The sequence below is a fragment of the Drosophila subobscura genome, chromosome U (assembly GCF_008121235.1).
Source record: "Drosophila subobscura isolate 14011-0131.10 chromosome U, UCBerk_Dsub_1.0, whole genome shotgun sequence".
Lineage (NCBI taxonomy): Eukaryota > Metazoa > Arthropoda > Insecta > Diptera > Drosophilidae > Drosophila > Drosophila subobscura.
In genome coordinates this window covers 2,974,300-2,989,101 of record NC_048534.1, presented here as the reverse complement: position 1 = coordinate 2,989,101, position 14,802 = coordinate 2,974,300, and the positions used below count along the sequence as shown (strand labels likewise).

At 48.2% G+C, this 14,802-nt stretch overlaps 4 protein-coding genes across 4 annotated transcripts; 3 read left to right on the top strand and 1 right to left on the bottom strand.

Annotated features, from left to right (window-relative positions):
• Positions 1 to 81: 81 nt before the first annotated feature.
• Positions 82 to 946, bottom strand: LOC117902346 (COP9 signalosome complex subunit 8). Its single transcript, XM_034813649.1, has 4 exons — positions 800 to 946; positions 667 to 731; positions 418 to 593; positions 82 to 363 (listed from the first exon to the last, which is right to left on the bottom strand). Exons 1-4 carry the CDS (start codon positions 854 to 856, stop codon positions 113 to 115), a joined length of 549 nt encoding a protein of 182 aa, XP_034669540.1. The 5' UTR covers positions 857 to 946; the 3' UTR covers positions 82 to 112.
• A 216-nt stretch (positions 947 to 1,162) lies between these two features.
• LOC117902347 (40S ribosomal protein S13) lies at positions 1,163 to 2,136 on the top strand. The gene is made up of 3 exons (XM_034813650.1): positions 1,163 to 1,293; positions 1,526 to 1,653; positions 1,720 to 2,136. The coding sequence occupies exons 1-3, from the start codon at positions 1,271 to 1,273 to the stop codon at positions 2,022 to 2,024; spliced, it is 456 nt and encodes a 151-aa protein (XP_034669541.1). The 5' UTR covers positions 1,163 to 1,270; the 3' UTR covers positions 2,025 to 2,136.
• Positions 2,137 to 2,484: 348 nt separating this feature from the next.
• On the top strand, positions 2,485 to 9,157 carry LOC117902343 (probable multidrug resistance-associated protein lethal(2)03659). Its single transcript, XM_034813643.1, has 10 exons — positions 2,485 to 2,706; positions 3,718 to 3,817; positions 3,873 to 3,958; positions 4,488 to 4,799; positions 4,863 to 5,071; positions 5,137 to 6,773; positions 6,840 to 7,375; positions 7,440 to 7,705; positions 7,776 to 8,708; positions 8,784 to 9,157. The coding sequence occupies exons 2-10, from the start codon at positions 3,741 to 3,743 to the stop codon at positions 8,826 to 8,828; spliced, it is 4,101 nt and encodes a 1,366-aa protein (XP_034669534.1). The 5' UTR covers positions 2,485 to 2,706; positions 3,718 to 3,740; the 3' UTR covers positions 8,829 to 9,157.
• Positions 9,158 to 9,641: 484 nt separating this feature from the next.
• Positions 9,642 to 14,585, top strand: LOC117901231 (probable multidrug resistance-associated protein lethal(2)03659). Its single transcript, XM_034811903.1, has 7 exons — positions 9,642 to 10,027; positions 10,294 to 10,545; positions 10,601 to 10,760; positions 10,822 to 12,620; positions 12,683 to 13,895; positions 13,959 to 14,375; positions 14,434 to 14,585. The coding sequence occupies exons 1-7, from the start codon at positions 9,960 to 9,962 to the stop codon at positions 14,452 to 14,454; spliced, it is 3,930 nt and encodes a 1,309-aa protein (XP_034667794.1). The 5' UTR covers positions 9,642 to 9,959; the 3' UTR covers positions 14,455 to 14,585.
• Positions 14,586 to 14,802: the final 217 nt, after the last annotated feature.

Genomic DNA, 14,802 nt, shown 5'->3' with positions numbered 1-14,802 from the left:
ACGATAACAGCTCGATGCTAGTTCGCACAGGCGAAATACCACAAAAAATACCTATGCCATTTGCCAAATACCAAAAATGTATTGGCTTATTGTGGGAGTGAATTTTATTAATTCAATTCTCTAAGAATGTTACAAATTCGGTTAGTTTGAGCAACTGATCATCGTTGCCGCCTGTGGGCGATGTTTCCTTGGCCTTGGGCAGCCAGATAACGTCATCGCCATCCTGTTCCCGAGTCCAATCCAAGGTCAATGCGGCATTTTTCAACTCATCCTCAGTAATTTGGGCCATTTTTAGCAGATTGTTCTGGTAGATGGAAACATAGGCGTTCCCAGTCAGGGTCAAGAGATCCTCCCGCTGTTTCACTATACAAATAAACTGTTAGCTAGGTTCACACTCCTTGCAGAGGCACTTCTTACCCAAGAGATCTTCCATTGCTGGCTTGACGCACTCGGACCAATCGTATCTGATCTTTTGAAAGAACTCCGCAAAGTTGTTGTTCTGCAGGGCAAGGTTTAGCTGATTTAAATGCAGCAACTCTTTGTCCTCTTTCAACTTGTCTGGTATACGCATCCACAACAATTTGGCATTGGCTCTAAAACGAGAGATGAGATTGAGTGAGTGTTGGGAATATCTGGCGTTGTGCACAAAGAATTCATTGTACTAACAGTTTGTTTTGGTAGAGATAAATCGCCAGCAGTTGCTGATAGACTTCTGCTCCCAGCTCGACCTGCTGTGGATTCGCATATACAGGTAAAGTTACTAATTTAGTCATTAGTTACAAGTTACTTTGCTACGCACCTCCAATTCCTCATTTTCTAGCCGGTCCAGCAAATCGTTGTATTTATTTGATTGCATTTTTATTAATTTATGAACTTATCGGAAAATACCAACCAATGCAACTCTGGTACTTTGTAGAGATTGGCTGTCAGAATGGTTCTGAAACGATAGTTAGATGTACGATTATGTATTTTCCAAATTAGTGTATTATTGTAATCCAGATTGCCAGCTTTATTTGCATGGTGGCTAAATTGATTTAAATGGCATTAAATTGATTATATTTGTAAAAACGATACTATCGATACATTATTTTTAGCTGCTCGAAAAGTGGAGAGCTGTCAATGTCTCGAAGGTCTCCACTTTATTTTCGGTATATGTACGGTATATTTTCAGTGTCTTTCGGTATATTTCCGAGAATCGGGCGGTACATTTGTCGACAAACCTGCGGTCACACTCCCACCTTCTTTTCGGTAAAAAAACTAGACTATCAAGATGGGTCGTATGCACGCTCCTGGGTAAAAATGCAATTTTTTATAGTTTGAAATGCACTTCCGTGAAAAAATACGTTTGCAAAATGTGCCTGCCCACTGGGACACTCCCAATATTATGTTAAATTTAGTGCGTACGCCCTGCCTTTTGCCTAAAATGGATCACAAAGGCAAGCACATGGTGCAGACGTATTCACACACACACATTGACAGAGCTGCCGACTGAAGACATGGACTAACACAATTATTTTATTCGCAGCAAGGGTATTTCCCAATCAGCTCTGCCCTACAGACGTACAGTGCCATCCTGGCTTAAGCTGAACGCTGAGGATGTTAAGGATCAAATCAAGAAGCTCGGCAAGAAGGGTTTGACCCCATCGAAAATCGGTAATATGTTTGTGTGTGTGTTTGTTGTTTGAGGTTATGTTAATGCCAGTGTTGTATTGCTTTCAGGTATCATCTTGCGTGACTCCCATGGCGTTGCCCAGGTCCGATTCGTCAATGGAAACAAGATCCTGCGTATCATGAAGTCGGTGGGTCTGAAGCCCGACATTCCCGAGGATCTTTACCACATGATCAAGAAGGCCGTTGCCATCCGCAAGCATTTGGAGCGCAACCGCAAGGACAAGGACGGCAAGTTCCGTCTTATTCTGGTCGAGTCCAGAATCCACCGTCTGGCCCGCTACTACAAGACAAAGAGCGTTCTGCCACCCAACTGGAAATACGAGTCGAGCACCGCCTCTGCCCTGGTTGCCTAAGTGTCCCTGATTCGCGCGTTAGTTGGTAATTTTCTTTTTACATTTTGTGGGAGCATACATTTTACCAATGTACATCCAATAAACCCAACTGAATTAAACTGGAAATCATAACTATTTTATAGAATACTAGAGAATGCAGAGGATTTTTTGGTGAAGGTACTACCCAAAGGCGGGGGAGTGAAAGCTTTTTGAAAGTTTGCCATGCAAGAGGTGGTAGAATACATATTTTTTGGAGATTGCACATGCGATAATCGATTGTACATACTTATGTATGTTAATGTATGTATGCATTTAATATATGTATGTACAGTGATTACACTTGTTGATTCCTCTCGTGTGCAATCGGCATGGGTCGAATCGGAATTGTACATTCCCACATACACAAACACACTCGCAAAAAGCGTATATACATGGCGGCGGGCTTTCGTTAAAACCGCTGATAGTCGCCAGCTGCTCGTCATTGCCCTTTTTTCCGCGCGCACGGACGGTTCTGTTCTTCTGTTTATTTGGTTTTTATATTTTTTGCGTTGCCAACGCCACACCGCACAAGCAGAAGGCAAAAGCAGCGGACACGGCCGTGTCCGCCCCGGCTCTACAAAACACTCTCTCGTTTCTCACGTTCCACGCGGAGTAATTGGCCAGTTTTTGTTATTGTTAAATGTAAACAATATTTGAAACAAACGTACGTACACTTTTTAGCCTGGTGCCAATTCATGGCAATTATAATAATTGTGTGTTTAAAGATGATTTTGTAATTTGTGTATGTGAAAAAATCCATGTGATTAGATAATTTACAGGCAAGCAGACAACGCGCAAACCCAGTCGAATTGGCCTTTATCTGAAATGAATTTGAGTTTATTCGGCGATTTAGTGATATTCGGTGTTGCATGCTTTGTATATACATACATATGTACATACATATGCTAATTTTTTCGATCAGTTACAACGTGGTACGGCACCCGCACAGTTGTACTGAAGCAACGGTAAAGACATGCCTATTTTCGGTGCGAATGAATGAAACAAGCGAAAGGGAAAGAAGGAAAGGAAAGGAAAGAAGAGAGAGCGAGAGAGAAGCCACAAGGCGGAATGGCGCCCGTGGGCATTTCAATAACTGTTCTCTTCCAGAAAGTTGTGCGTGCCGGAGGAAGGAGAGAAAATAATTAAATATCATCCTAATGACGCATCGCCAATGTGGCCGGCCCTATGACGGCGATGACCCCACATATATACATACATACATGTACATAAATAAGCAGATACATCATAAACAAAATCGTAGATATACGCTGTCGCTAAGCCGACAAGAATTCGATTCGCTTTGCTGATAACTACATAAGTATAAACAACAAAAGGTTTGTTTGGATAAGACAATTCGCGTTTGTTTTCAAGGAAAAAGGGGCGATGTCGATTTCGCATCCATCTACCACTCAGCAGAATTGCTTTTATATCTAAATGTATAAATGTACAATGGTTGCGTGTTTTGTGTCCAGAGGAAAATGAAAAAGTCGCTTACAGTCCTCTTTTGGCCCTGAGAAATAAGGCTATGTACGATCTGCAAACAGAACAACAATGCGCACACCTTAAGACAACAAGATATCTGGCTTCTGCGCACACATTAAATTATCATCTTGAGACCCTGACCACAGGCTGAAATACAATTTCTACCATTAACAAGTATTTTTATTTCTTTTAGAATTCCTTTAGCTAGATCGCAAAATGCAGTCAATTAAGACAGCAGATTTGCCGGAGAATCCGCGAGAGAGTTGCAATTTTATTTCAGCAGCATGCTTTTGGTAAGTATAATTAATTTGGGGAATGTTAAGACATTAATTATTTAAATGCTGATAGGTATACCATGCCCGTATTCCTCAAGGGACGGAAGAACACCTTGGAAACAACGGATCTGTATAGAGCCCTAAAGGAGCACAAGTCTGGTATGTTAATATTGTGGTGAAATTCTACAGACACGGCACACCACATGATTGAATGATGTTCCGATCATGAACGATCCACATCGATTCTAGAACATATCATTTGTGTGGCTTAAACAACGAGTTTTGGTTGTCGTCACACAAGATAGGAAATGACGAAATTAGATATTTCGACTGGTCGGTCACTGCTTTGTCATTTCCTAGATTATCAAATCTTGCCCACTCATGGTAGCTGCCTTATAGTTGCGCCTCGCACTGTAGGTAATCACGAGTACCATTCATTTGACTGATCGATGCACATAGTATGTTCGTTGACCGCGTAAATTGATGTGTTTCTTCGTTATTGTATTTTGTTGGTTTTTAATTGTTGCGCGAGCTGTGCATTTGTTTCATTTTTATTTTCTCGAATTGATAACTGTCTGGTCTGGTCTGTTGCTGAGCATTTATTGTTTTCGTAATCCGAATAAATAGAGCCGATCCGTGGCCCCAGTGAATTCCGTATCTTTGATTAATTTGAATTACTCTTTTGCAGAGACGCTGGGCAACAAATTGTGCGCCGCCTGGGAGCGAGAGCGGCAGCAGGGCGCCAAGAGGCGACCCAGCCTGCTGCGTGCGCTGATACGCGTCTTTGGCTGGTACTTTGGGCTGCTCGGCCTGGTGCTGTTTCTGCTGGAACTGGGACTGCGCACCCTGCAACCGCTTTTCCTGCTTAAGCTGATATCCTACTACTCCCATGGCTCGGAGTCGATAGAAGCGGCGTACTACTATGCGGGCGGTGTGATCCTGTGTAGTGCGCTCAATGTAATCATAATGCATCCCTACATGCTCGGCACCATGCACGTAGGTCAGTGATCCACGGTTTAGCTGCCTCGAAAATGCATCTAATTCTTTGAGGTTTTCCTTTTAGGCTTGAAAATGCGTGTGGGAATGTGCAGCATGATCTACCGCAAGGCTTTGCGGCTGAGTAAAACCGCCCTGGGAGACACCACAGCTGGCCATGTGGTTAATCTGATGTCCAACGATGTGGGACGCCTGGATTTGGCCACCATATTTGTGCACTACCTGTGGGTGGGTCCACTGGAAACTGTTTTCATTACATTTCTCATGTACCAGGAGGTAGACACCGAGCGAGAGAGATAATCTTTTAAGCTGCACTCTGACTTGCGTTTAATTGTTTACAGATTGGTATTGCTGCCGTGTTCGGTGTGGCCTTTATGCTGCTGTTTATACCCCTGCAGGCGTATCTGGGCAAGAAGACCTCGGTGCTGCGCCTGCGAACGGCCCTGCGGACGGACGAGCGGGTGCGAATGATGAATGAGATCATATCAGGCATCCAAGTGATCAAGATGTATGCCTGGGAGCTGCCCTTCGAGACGATGGTTGCGTATGCGCGCAAAAAGGAGATCAATGCCATACGACACGTGTCCTACATACGCGGCATCCTGCTCTCCTTCATCATCTTCCTCACGCGCGTCTCCATATTCCTCAGTTTGGTGGGATACGTGCTGCTGGGCACTTTCCTCACGCCCGAGGTGGCCTTCCTAATCACCGCCTACTACAATATCCTGCGTACCACGATGACCGTGTTCTTCCCCCAAGGGATCTCCCAGATGGCCGAGACACTGGTGTCCATCAAACGCGTGGAGAGGTACATGCAATCAGACGAAACGGATGTTTCGGACAAGAGTGTGGACTGGCCGCTGGACACGCCGGGCAGCAACCAGGCGACGGTTCACGGCGAGACGGAGGAGGATCTCGATGAAGTCGAGGATAAGCTGCTGCCCTCACCACTGCCGATGCCTGTACCCATGCCACTAGGCAAGATCAACGAGAATGCGGTGCTATCCGAAGCGGGTATTGCCATCAACGGGCTGAAGGCCAAGTGGGATGTCAACTCGCCCGACTACACACTCAATGGCGTGAATCTGCGCGTCCAGCCAGGCACCATGTTGGGCATTGTGGGACGCACAGGCTCTGGCAAATCCAGTCTCATGCAAGCGATACTCGGGGAACTGCGTTCCGAGTCGGGGGAGATCAAGGTGAATGGCTCGATGTCGTATGCCTCCCAGGAGCCGTGGCTCTTCTCCGGCACCGTGCGACAGAACATTCTCTTTGGCCAGCCCATGGACAGACGGCGTTACACCAAGGTGGTGAAGAAGTGCGCCCTCGAGCGTGACTTTGACCTGCTGCCGTACAAAGACAAGACGATTGTGGGCGAACGCGGTGCCTCGCTGTCCGGCGGCCAAAAGGCGAGAATCAGTCTGGCCCGAGCCGTTTACCGAGAGACATCCATCTACTTGCTCGATGACCCCCTCAGCGCGGTCGACACCCATGTGGCCCGCCATCTCTTCGAGCAGTGCATGCGCGGCTATCTGAGGGAGCGCATTGTCATATTGGCCACCCATCAGCTGCAGTTCCTGCAGCAGGCCGACCAGATCGTCATAATGGACAAGGGCCAGGTGAGTGCTGTGGGCACGTACGAGTCGCTGCGCGATTCCGGTGTGGACTTTGCCTCAATGCTGAACGAGGAGGCACGCGAAGAGCAGACGGAGGAACGCTCGCGCTCTCGGTCGGGCAGTCAAGTCGACCAACGACGCAACAGCGAGATATCTCTGGTGTCCGTAACCGATTCCGTGCTAGATGCTGGCGCAGATCAAATGGTCAGCCAGGAGCGACAGACGCAGGGCCGCATCGGTTTGGGCCTCTACAATAAGTACTTTAAAGCCGGCGGCGGTTTCTTTGCCTTCTTCGTGATGATGGCTTTTTGTGTGCTGTCGCAGGTGCTGGCATCGTTGGGGGACTACTTCCTATCGTATTGGTAAGAGTGGACTCATGGCTGGCTGTACAGCAGGTCGGGTTTAATGTCAATCCAACTCTTTTGTAGGGTCACCAAGAAAGGAAACGATGCAGTGCTCGCCAGCAGCAACGCAGAGAATGATACAACGATACAATCGCCTATGCTAGAGAATCGACTCTCCCACTGGCTGACTGAGCAGGGCTTGCCCGTGGACGCTGAAAGGCTGGACACATATATATTCACGCTGATTACGATTCTCACCATTGTGGTGACGGTGGCACGTTCATTTCTGTTCTTCAATCTGGCCATGAAGGCCTCCATAAGTCTGCACAATTCCATGTTTCACGGCATTAGCCGCGCGGCCATGTTTTTCTTCAACACGAATCCGTCCGGACGCATTTTGAATCGTTTCTCCAAGGATATGGGCCAAGTGGATGAGATACTGCCCGCTGTGATGATGGACGTCATACAGATCTTTCTCGCACTGGCAGGCATTGTCATTGTCATAGCGATTGTCAATCCGCTCTTTCTCATACCCACGGTCGTGCTGGGTATCATTTTCTACCAGCTGCGGACGTTCTATCTGAAAACCTCACGTGATGTCAAGCGCATGGAGGCCATCAGTAAGTGGATAGATAGCCAATCCATTAATTACGAGTGTTTCTCATTGTTTTCGTTTTGCTGCAGCTCGCTCGCCCGTCTATTCGCATTTGGCTGCCTCGCTGACGGGCCTGTCCACCATTCGTGCCTTTGGGGCACAGCGTGTGCTGGAGGCAGAGTTCGACAACTATCAGGATATGCACAGCTCCGCCTTCTACATGTTTATCAGCACTTCGCGCGCCTTTGGCTACTGGCTGGACTGTTTCTGTGTGATTTACATAGCGATAATAACACTCAGTTTCTTTGTGTATCCTCCAGCCAATGGCGGCGACGTGGGTCTCGCCATAACACAGGTATCCTCCGCACACTATCCTTCGCCCAAAAGCCATTTCTGAAATATCTTTCCCGTTTCACGTTTGACAGGCCATGGGCATGACGGGCATGGTCCAGTGGGGCATGCGACAGTCTGCCGAGCTGGAGAACACAATGACCGCCGTGGAGCGAGTGGTTGAATACGAGGACATTGAGCCAGAGGGAGAACTGGAGGCCGCAAATCCGGCGAAGAAGCCACCAAAGTCATGGCCCGCAGAAGGAAAGATTATATTTGACGAGCTGAGCCTGCGCTATGTGCCCGACCCCAAGGCAGAGTATGTGCTCAAGTCGCTGAATTTCGTCATCCAACCGCGTGAAAAGGTGGGCATCGTGGGACGGACGGGTGCTGGCAAGTCCTCTCTGATCAATGCGCTGTTCCGACTCTCCTACAACGAGGGATCCATTCTGATCGATAAGCGGGACACGAATGTGATGGGATTGCACGATCTACGCAGCAAGATCTCAATTATTCCCCAGGAACCGGTGCTATTCTCTGGCACGATGCGCTACAATTTAGATCCATTTGATGAGTACAAAGACGAGAAGCTGTGGCGCTCCTTGGAAGAGGTGAAGCTAAAGGAAGTTGTGGCCGATCTGCCCAGTGGACTGCAGAGCAAAATAACCGAAGGTGGCACCAACTTTAGCGTTGGTCAGCGTCAGTTGGTGTGTCTAGCTCGTGCCATTCTGCGCGAGAATCGCATCCTGGTGATGGACGAGGCCACGGCCAATGTGGATCCCCAAACAGATGGCCTCATCCAGACCACCATTCGCAACAAGTTCAGGGACTGCACTGTACTAACGATAGCCCATCGCCTGCACACCATCATGGACTCCGACAAGGTGCTGGTCATGGATGCCGGCAGAGTTGTGGAATTTGGTACGCCCTACGAGCTGTTGACAGTCGCAGATACCAAGGTGTTCCACGGCATGGTGAAGCAAACGGGGCAGGCCACTTACGATGCCCTACTGAAGGTCGCACAAAAGGTAAGCCCAAGTCTTATTTACTCGGTAAACGATGGAATTTACACCCAAACTCAACATTTACATTTACATTTCCAGGCCTTTGAAGACGCCCAGAAGCAGAGTCGGCGTCTGTCCTCTTGAGACTCTAGAAATACCCAACAAAATGTGTGAAGGAATTGAGCAGAGGTGCCTGTAACCACAGTCCGTCGTCTCGGCCTTATATATTTAGGTTAAATATTCTTAATGTTTTTGAATCTGTGTGTATGAATGTTTCGTGTTTCGTGTGAATGAATGTATGGATATGGAGATCCTCTCTTTATCGAGCTCTAAATGATAGATAGCATCCACGAGTTGCTTTGGAATCTGTTGCTATATGTAATGTTTGTATTTATTTAAATTTCTAAGTGCAAAGAATAAGTGCCTTCATAAAGAATAAAGAATAAAGTTATATATTGTATATCGGGAATTGATTAAAAGTTTGTTTTATTTACTTCGAACATTCATCGAATGTCCACTCTGAAATATATGTACAAGCCTCTTGTTAAGTAAATAAAATGTATGCATGTATATGTTTGATCGCACTTGCCGTAGCTTTATCAATTTCAATTGTTTACTTATTAATTAAATCCAACTCAAACCTTAATTTGATTGTGTATTGATGTTATAGATTGGCTGTACTATACTTTTCGAATTGTATAATCATTTGCCGCCAAAAATATGTAAATAAGATACTAAAAATGCCGAAAAATACATACATACAGTGCCTTGCACTAAAAAATGCCCGCACACAACACATTGAGACATGTATGGCCGTATGACACTACGCTTAGCTAACTATTTTATATGACAGACGGAGAAAGATTTCTCCCATTGGTGGTGTCATACGACCATAAGTCCAAACCGCCGACAGCTGATTCTTCGATTGATTTTTTTGTTTTGCTAGCTTTCGGTGCGGCGACATGGAAAGAACAGAATGATTGGAATTGCGGGGCGTCGTGGTTGGCTTATGTGCTTAGTTTTTTGATTTCTACTTGTTGAATGGAAAGTTTTAGTGTGCTTAATTTGCTATCACGTGGTCGCGCTTAAATACGTATATATTTCAACACCCACGTTCTGATGCTGCAACTCTAACGGTATCAGCGGTACAGCCTGTGATGAAATTCTCCCGGTTTGTCTGGTGATGAAATAGCATCCCCCTCATCCGGAAGTGAAACCCAAGCCAACCATACATACATAGTTTCGTGTTCAAATAGTTTAAAGCAAAGCATAATTATGCAGGCCAACAAATTGCCAACAAATCCACGCGAGTCGGCAGGTATTTTGTCCTCGCTGATGTTCTGGTACGCACAGGTTTACAGTTACCGTTAAGAATGAAATTGTACTACACATATGCGAGTGTGTGTGTGTTTATCTATGCGCCGCCATATGTGTGTGTTATCACATATGGGAAATATGTGATAAAAAATTGTTTTCATTACAACAGAAGCTGAAAAAAGCTGAAGACACCCGAGAAGACAACCCTTATCAATACGATATTGTTCGTAGCATATTTTTGTAATTATTCATTATGTCGAAATAGATTTACATATGATTCTCTCTATTGCAGCTTTGCCCTGCCGATATTGTTCAAGGGGCGGAACAAGACGCTGCAGCCAACGGATCTGTACAATGCCCTGGAGGAGCACAAAGCTGAAAGCCTGGGCGATCGTTTCTATCGAGCCTGGGTGGACGAAGTGGAGGCATGCCGCCGCAAGGACTCGCACCGCGAGCCCAGTGTCCTGCGGGTCGTCGTGCGCGTCTTTCGCTGGGAACTCTTGCGCTCTGCCGTGATGATTGGCGCTCTAGAGCTGGGCACCAGGTGAGTGAACGATATTTGATGTGAAATAATGATTCAAATGGATTTGTTTGTGTAGGGCCACTGTTCCTCTGATCCTGGCTGGACTTATATCCGAGTTTAGCCAACATGGCGAAGATAGCAGCGACAGCCTAGCCGCACAGCTCTATGCTTTGGCTCTGATCATGTGTGTCCTGGCCAGCGTGCTTCTCACACATCCCTATATGCTTGGCATGATGGTAAGCTGCTCCAAAATGCCTCCGAATGAAGCAATTTGTAATCTCTAATTAACATTTTTAGCACTTGGCCATGAAGATGAGAGTGGCCGTCAGTTGTGCCATCTACCGCAAGGCTCTTCGCCTCAGCCGCACTGCCATGGGCGATACCACCATCGGGCAGGTGGTCAATTTGCTGTCCAACGATCTGAATCGCTTCGATCGCGCCCTCATTCACTTGCACTTCCTGTGGCTGGCTCCGCTGGAGCTGCTGATTGCCGCCTACTTTCTGTATCAGCAAATCGGACCGGCCTCCTTCTTTGGCATTGGCATCCTGGTGCTCTACCTGCCGCTGCAAACGTATCTGAGCAAAGTCACCTCCACGCTGCGCCTGCAGACCGCTCTGCGGACGGACCAGCGGGTGCGCATGATGAACGAGATCATTTCGGGCATCCAGGTGATCAAAATGTACACCTGGGAGCGGCCCTTCGGCAAGCTCATCGAGCAGCTGCGACGCAGAGAGATGAGTTCCATTCGCCAGGTGAATTTGCTGCGCGGCGTTCTTCTGTCCTTCGAGATCACCCTCGGACGCATTGCCATCTTTGTCAGCCTCATGGGGTTCGTCCTGCTCGGCGGCGAACTCACTGCGGAGCGGGCCTTCTGTGTGACGGCCTTCTACAATATTCTGAGGCGGACAGTGGCCAAGTTCTTTCCCGCCGGAATGTCGCAATTTGCCGAGCTGTTGGTCTCGCTGCGTCGCATCAGGACTTTTATGATGCGCGACGAGTCCAATGTGGATCATATGCCGTATCAAGTGGAGGAGGAACCCGCCGAGAGTCAACGTTTGCTGGCGGAGAAGGAGCAGCATTCCGATCAAATTGGAGATGGCTATAAGCCCGATGTGCTGGTGGACATCAAGGACTTGAGAGCACGCTGGAGTCCAGAGCCTCATGAACCAGTCCTTGACAACATCAACATGACGCTGCGACGCCAGCAATTGGTGGCTGTCATTGGACCAGTGGGCGCTGGCAAGTCCAGCCTCATCCAAGCCATCTTAGGAGAACTCTCTCCCGAAGCGGGAGCCGTCAACGTGCACGGAAGGTTCTCGTATGCCTCGCAAGAGCCCTGGCTGTTTAACGCCTCCGTGCGGGACAATATTCTGTTTGGTCTGCCCATGGATAAGCAACGCTATCGCACGGTTGTGAAGAAGTGCGCCCTGGAGCGGGACTTGGAGCTGCTGCATGGAGATGGAACGATTGTGGGCGAGCGTGGAGCCTCGTTGTCGGGTGGCCAGCGGGCGCGAATCAGCCTGGCCAGGGCTGCGTATCGTAGGGCAGATGTATACCTGCTGGACGATCCCCTCAGCGCCGTGGACACCCATGTGGGTAGGCATCTGTTCGATGAATGTATGCGGGGATTCCTGCGCCACAAACTAGTCGTTCTGGTCACGCATCAACTGCAGTTTCTGGAGCAGGCCGATCTGATTGTGATCATGGACAAAGGGAAGGTCACGGCCATCGGCAGCTATGCGGAAATGCTCCAAAGTGGACAGGATTTTGCACAACTCTTGGCAGAGAGCACCCAAAACGAGGAGAGCGGAGCTGGCGATGACGCGGATGGAACTAAGTCGCTCTCCCGCCAGAGCAGCACTCAAAGCACTGCCAGTGCGTCCTCCCAGGAGTCTTTGGTGCCACAGGAGAAGGAGCAACCGAAGCCCGGCTCGGTGCAGGTGCAGGAATCGCGCAGTGGCGGCAAGATCGGTCTGTCCATGTACAAGAAATACTTCGCAGCTGGCTGTGGGGTGCTAACGTTTGCCCTACTGGCCGCACTGTGCGCTGGCACACAACTCCTGGCCTCTGGCGGCGATTACTATCTGTCCTATTGGTGAGTAGGGGAATAGCTGTGGTTAAATAGAGCTTTAATGAGTTTAATTGTTCTTCCAATAGGGTCAAAAACAACGCCACGTCTTCCTCTTCGTTGGACATTTACTATTTTGCGGCAATCAACGTTGGGCTGGTGATCTGTGCCCTGCTGCGCACGCTGCTGTTCTTCAGCATGACCATGCACTCGTCCACGGAGCTGCATAACACCATGTTCCGCGGTGTGTCGCGCACTGCGTTGTACTTCTTTCACACGAATCCCTCGGGCAGGATTCTGAACCGTTTCGCCATGGACCTAGGGCAGGTGGACGAGATGCTGCCCGCTGTCATGCTGGACTGCATTCAGATCTTCTTAACGCTGACGGGCATCATCTGTGTGCTGTGCCTCACCAATCCCTGGTACCTTATCAACACCATCGCCATGGTGTTGGCCTTCTACCATTGGAGGGAGTTCTACCTCAAGACGTCGCGCGATGTGAAGCGTCTCGAGGCGGTGGCTCGCTCGCCCATGTACTCGCACTTTAGTGCCACGCTCAACGGACTGCCCACGATACGGGCCCTGGGCGCCCAGAGGACATTGATCCGGGAGTATGACAACTATCAGGATCTGCACAGCTCCGGCTACTACACATTCATCTCGACCAGTCGTGCCTTTGGTTACTATTTGGACCTTTTCTGCGTGGCCTATGTGGTGTCGGTGATCCTCAATAGCTTCTTCAATCCGCCAGTCAGCAATCCCGGCCAGATTGGCCTGGCCATCACCCAGGCTCTGGGCATGACGGGCATGGTTCAGTGGGGCATGCGACAGTCGGCCGAGCTGGAGAACTCGATGACATCGGTGGAGCGTGTCCTCGAGTATAAGAATCTGCAGGCAGAGGGCGACTTCTCCTCTGCAAATGACAAAACGCCGCCAAAGAGTTGGCCGGAAGAGGGTCAAGTGGTGGCCAAGGATTTAAGCTTGCGATATGCGCCCGATCCCGAAACGGATTCAGTGCTCAAGTCGCTGAATTTCGTCATCCAACCGCGTGAAAAGGTGGGTATCGTGGGACGCACAGGAGCGGGTAAGTCCTCGCTGATTAATGCGCTGTTCCGGCTGTCCTACAACGATGGATCCATCCTAATCGATAAGCGGGACACGAATGAGATGGGACTGCACGATCTGCGCAGCAAGATCTCAATTATTCCCCAGGAGCCGGTGCTATTCTCTGGCACAATGCGCTACAATTTGGATCCCTTTGAGCAGTATCCGGATGATAAGCTGTGGCAGGCCTTGGAGGAGGTAGGATTTGGAATTACCCCCATAATATTTGTAGGAGATGTTCATGATTGCTCTTCTTTTTAGGTGCATCTCAAGGAGGTTATTTCTGAGCTGCCAACGGGCCTGCAGAGCAGCATTTCCGAAGGTGGCACCAACTTTAGCGTGGGTCAGCGTCAGTTGGTGTGTCTAGCACGTGCCATTCTGCGCGAGAATCGCATTCTGGTGATGGACGAGGCCACGGCCAATGTGGATCCCCAAACGGATGGCCTCATCCAGACCACCATTCGCAACAAGTTCAAGGACTGCACTGTACTAACGATAGCCCATCGCCTGAACACTATTATGGACTCGGACAAGGTGATGGTTCTGGATGCTGGCCGTGTTGTGGAGTTTGGATCCCCCTACGAGCTGTTAACCGAGTCCGAAAGCAAAGTATTCCATGGCATGGTTATGCAGACGGGAAAATCCAGCTTCGAGCATTTACTTAAAGTGGCACAGGATGTGAGCATTAATTAATTAATTATTTATGAGTACTCTACTAATTCTTGTATCATTTAAGGCCCAGAAAAACAGCCTCTAATATTTATAGCCGAATACCTCGTGAAAACTATAGCTTATAGTGCCGCTTAAATGACAATATACGGAAAAAGGGATCTTTAGATGCATGGTTTTGTGTTATATACGAAAAGGGCACAGAGTGTACTTAAACTATTAAAAATAAATGTTAACTTGCCCCCGTTTTTAAATTTGCACTCAAATATATTTCCCCATTTACAACACGAAAAAGTGTTGGCAATACCAAATTTGGTATTTTTTATCTGCTGCTATTTTGTACAAGTTGGCAGTCTGCATGTCAGTAATTTTTCGCGCCAATTTCATTTGGCAAAAGTTGGCAGCGACTACACGGTATTTACCGTTCATTTTGCAA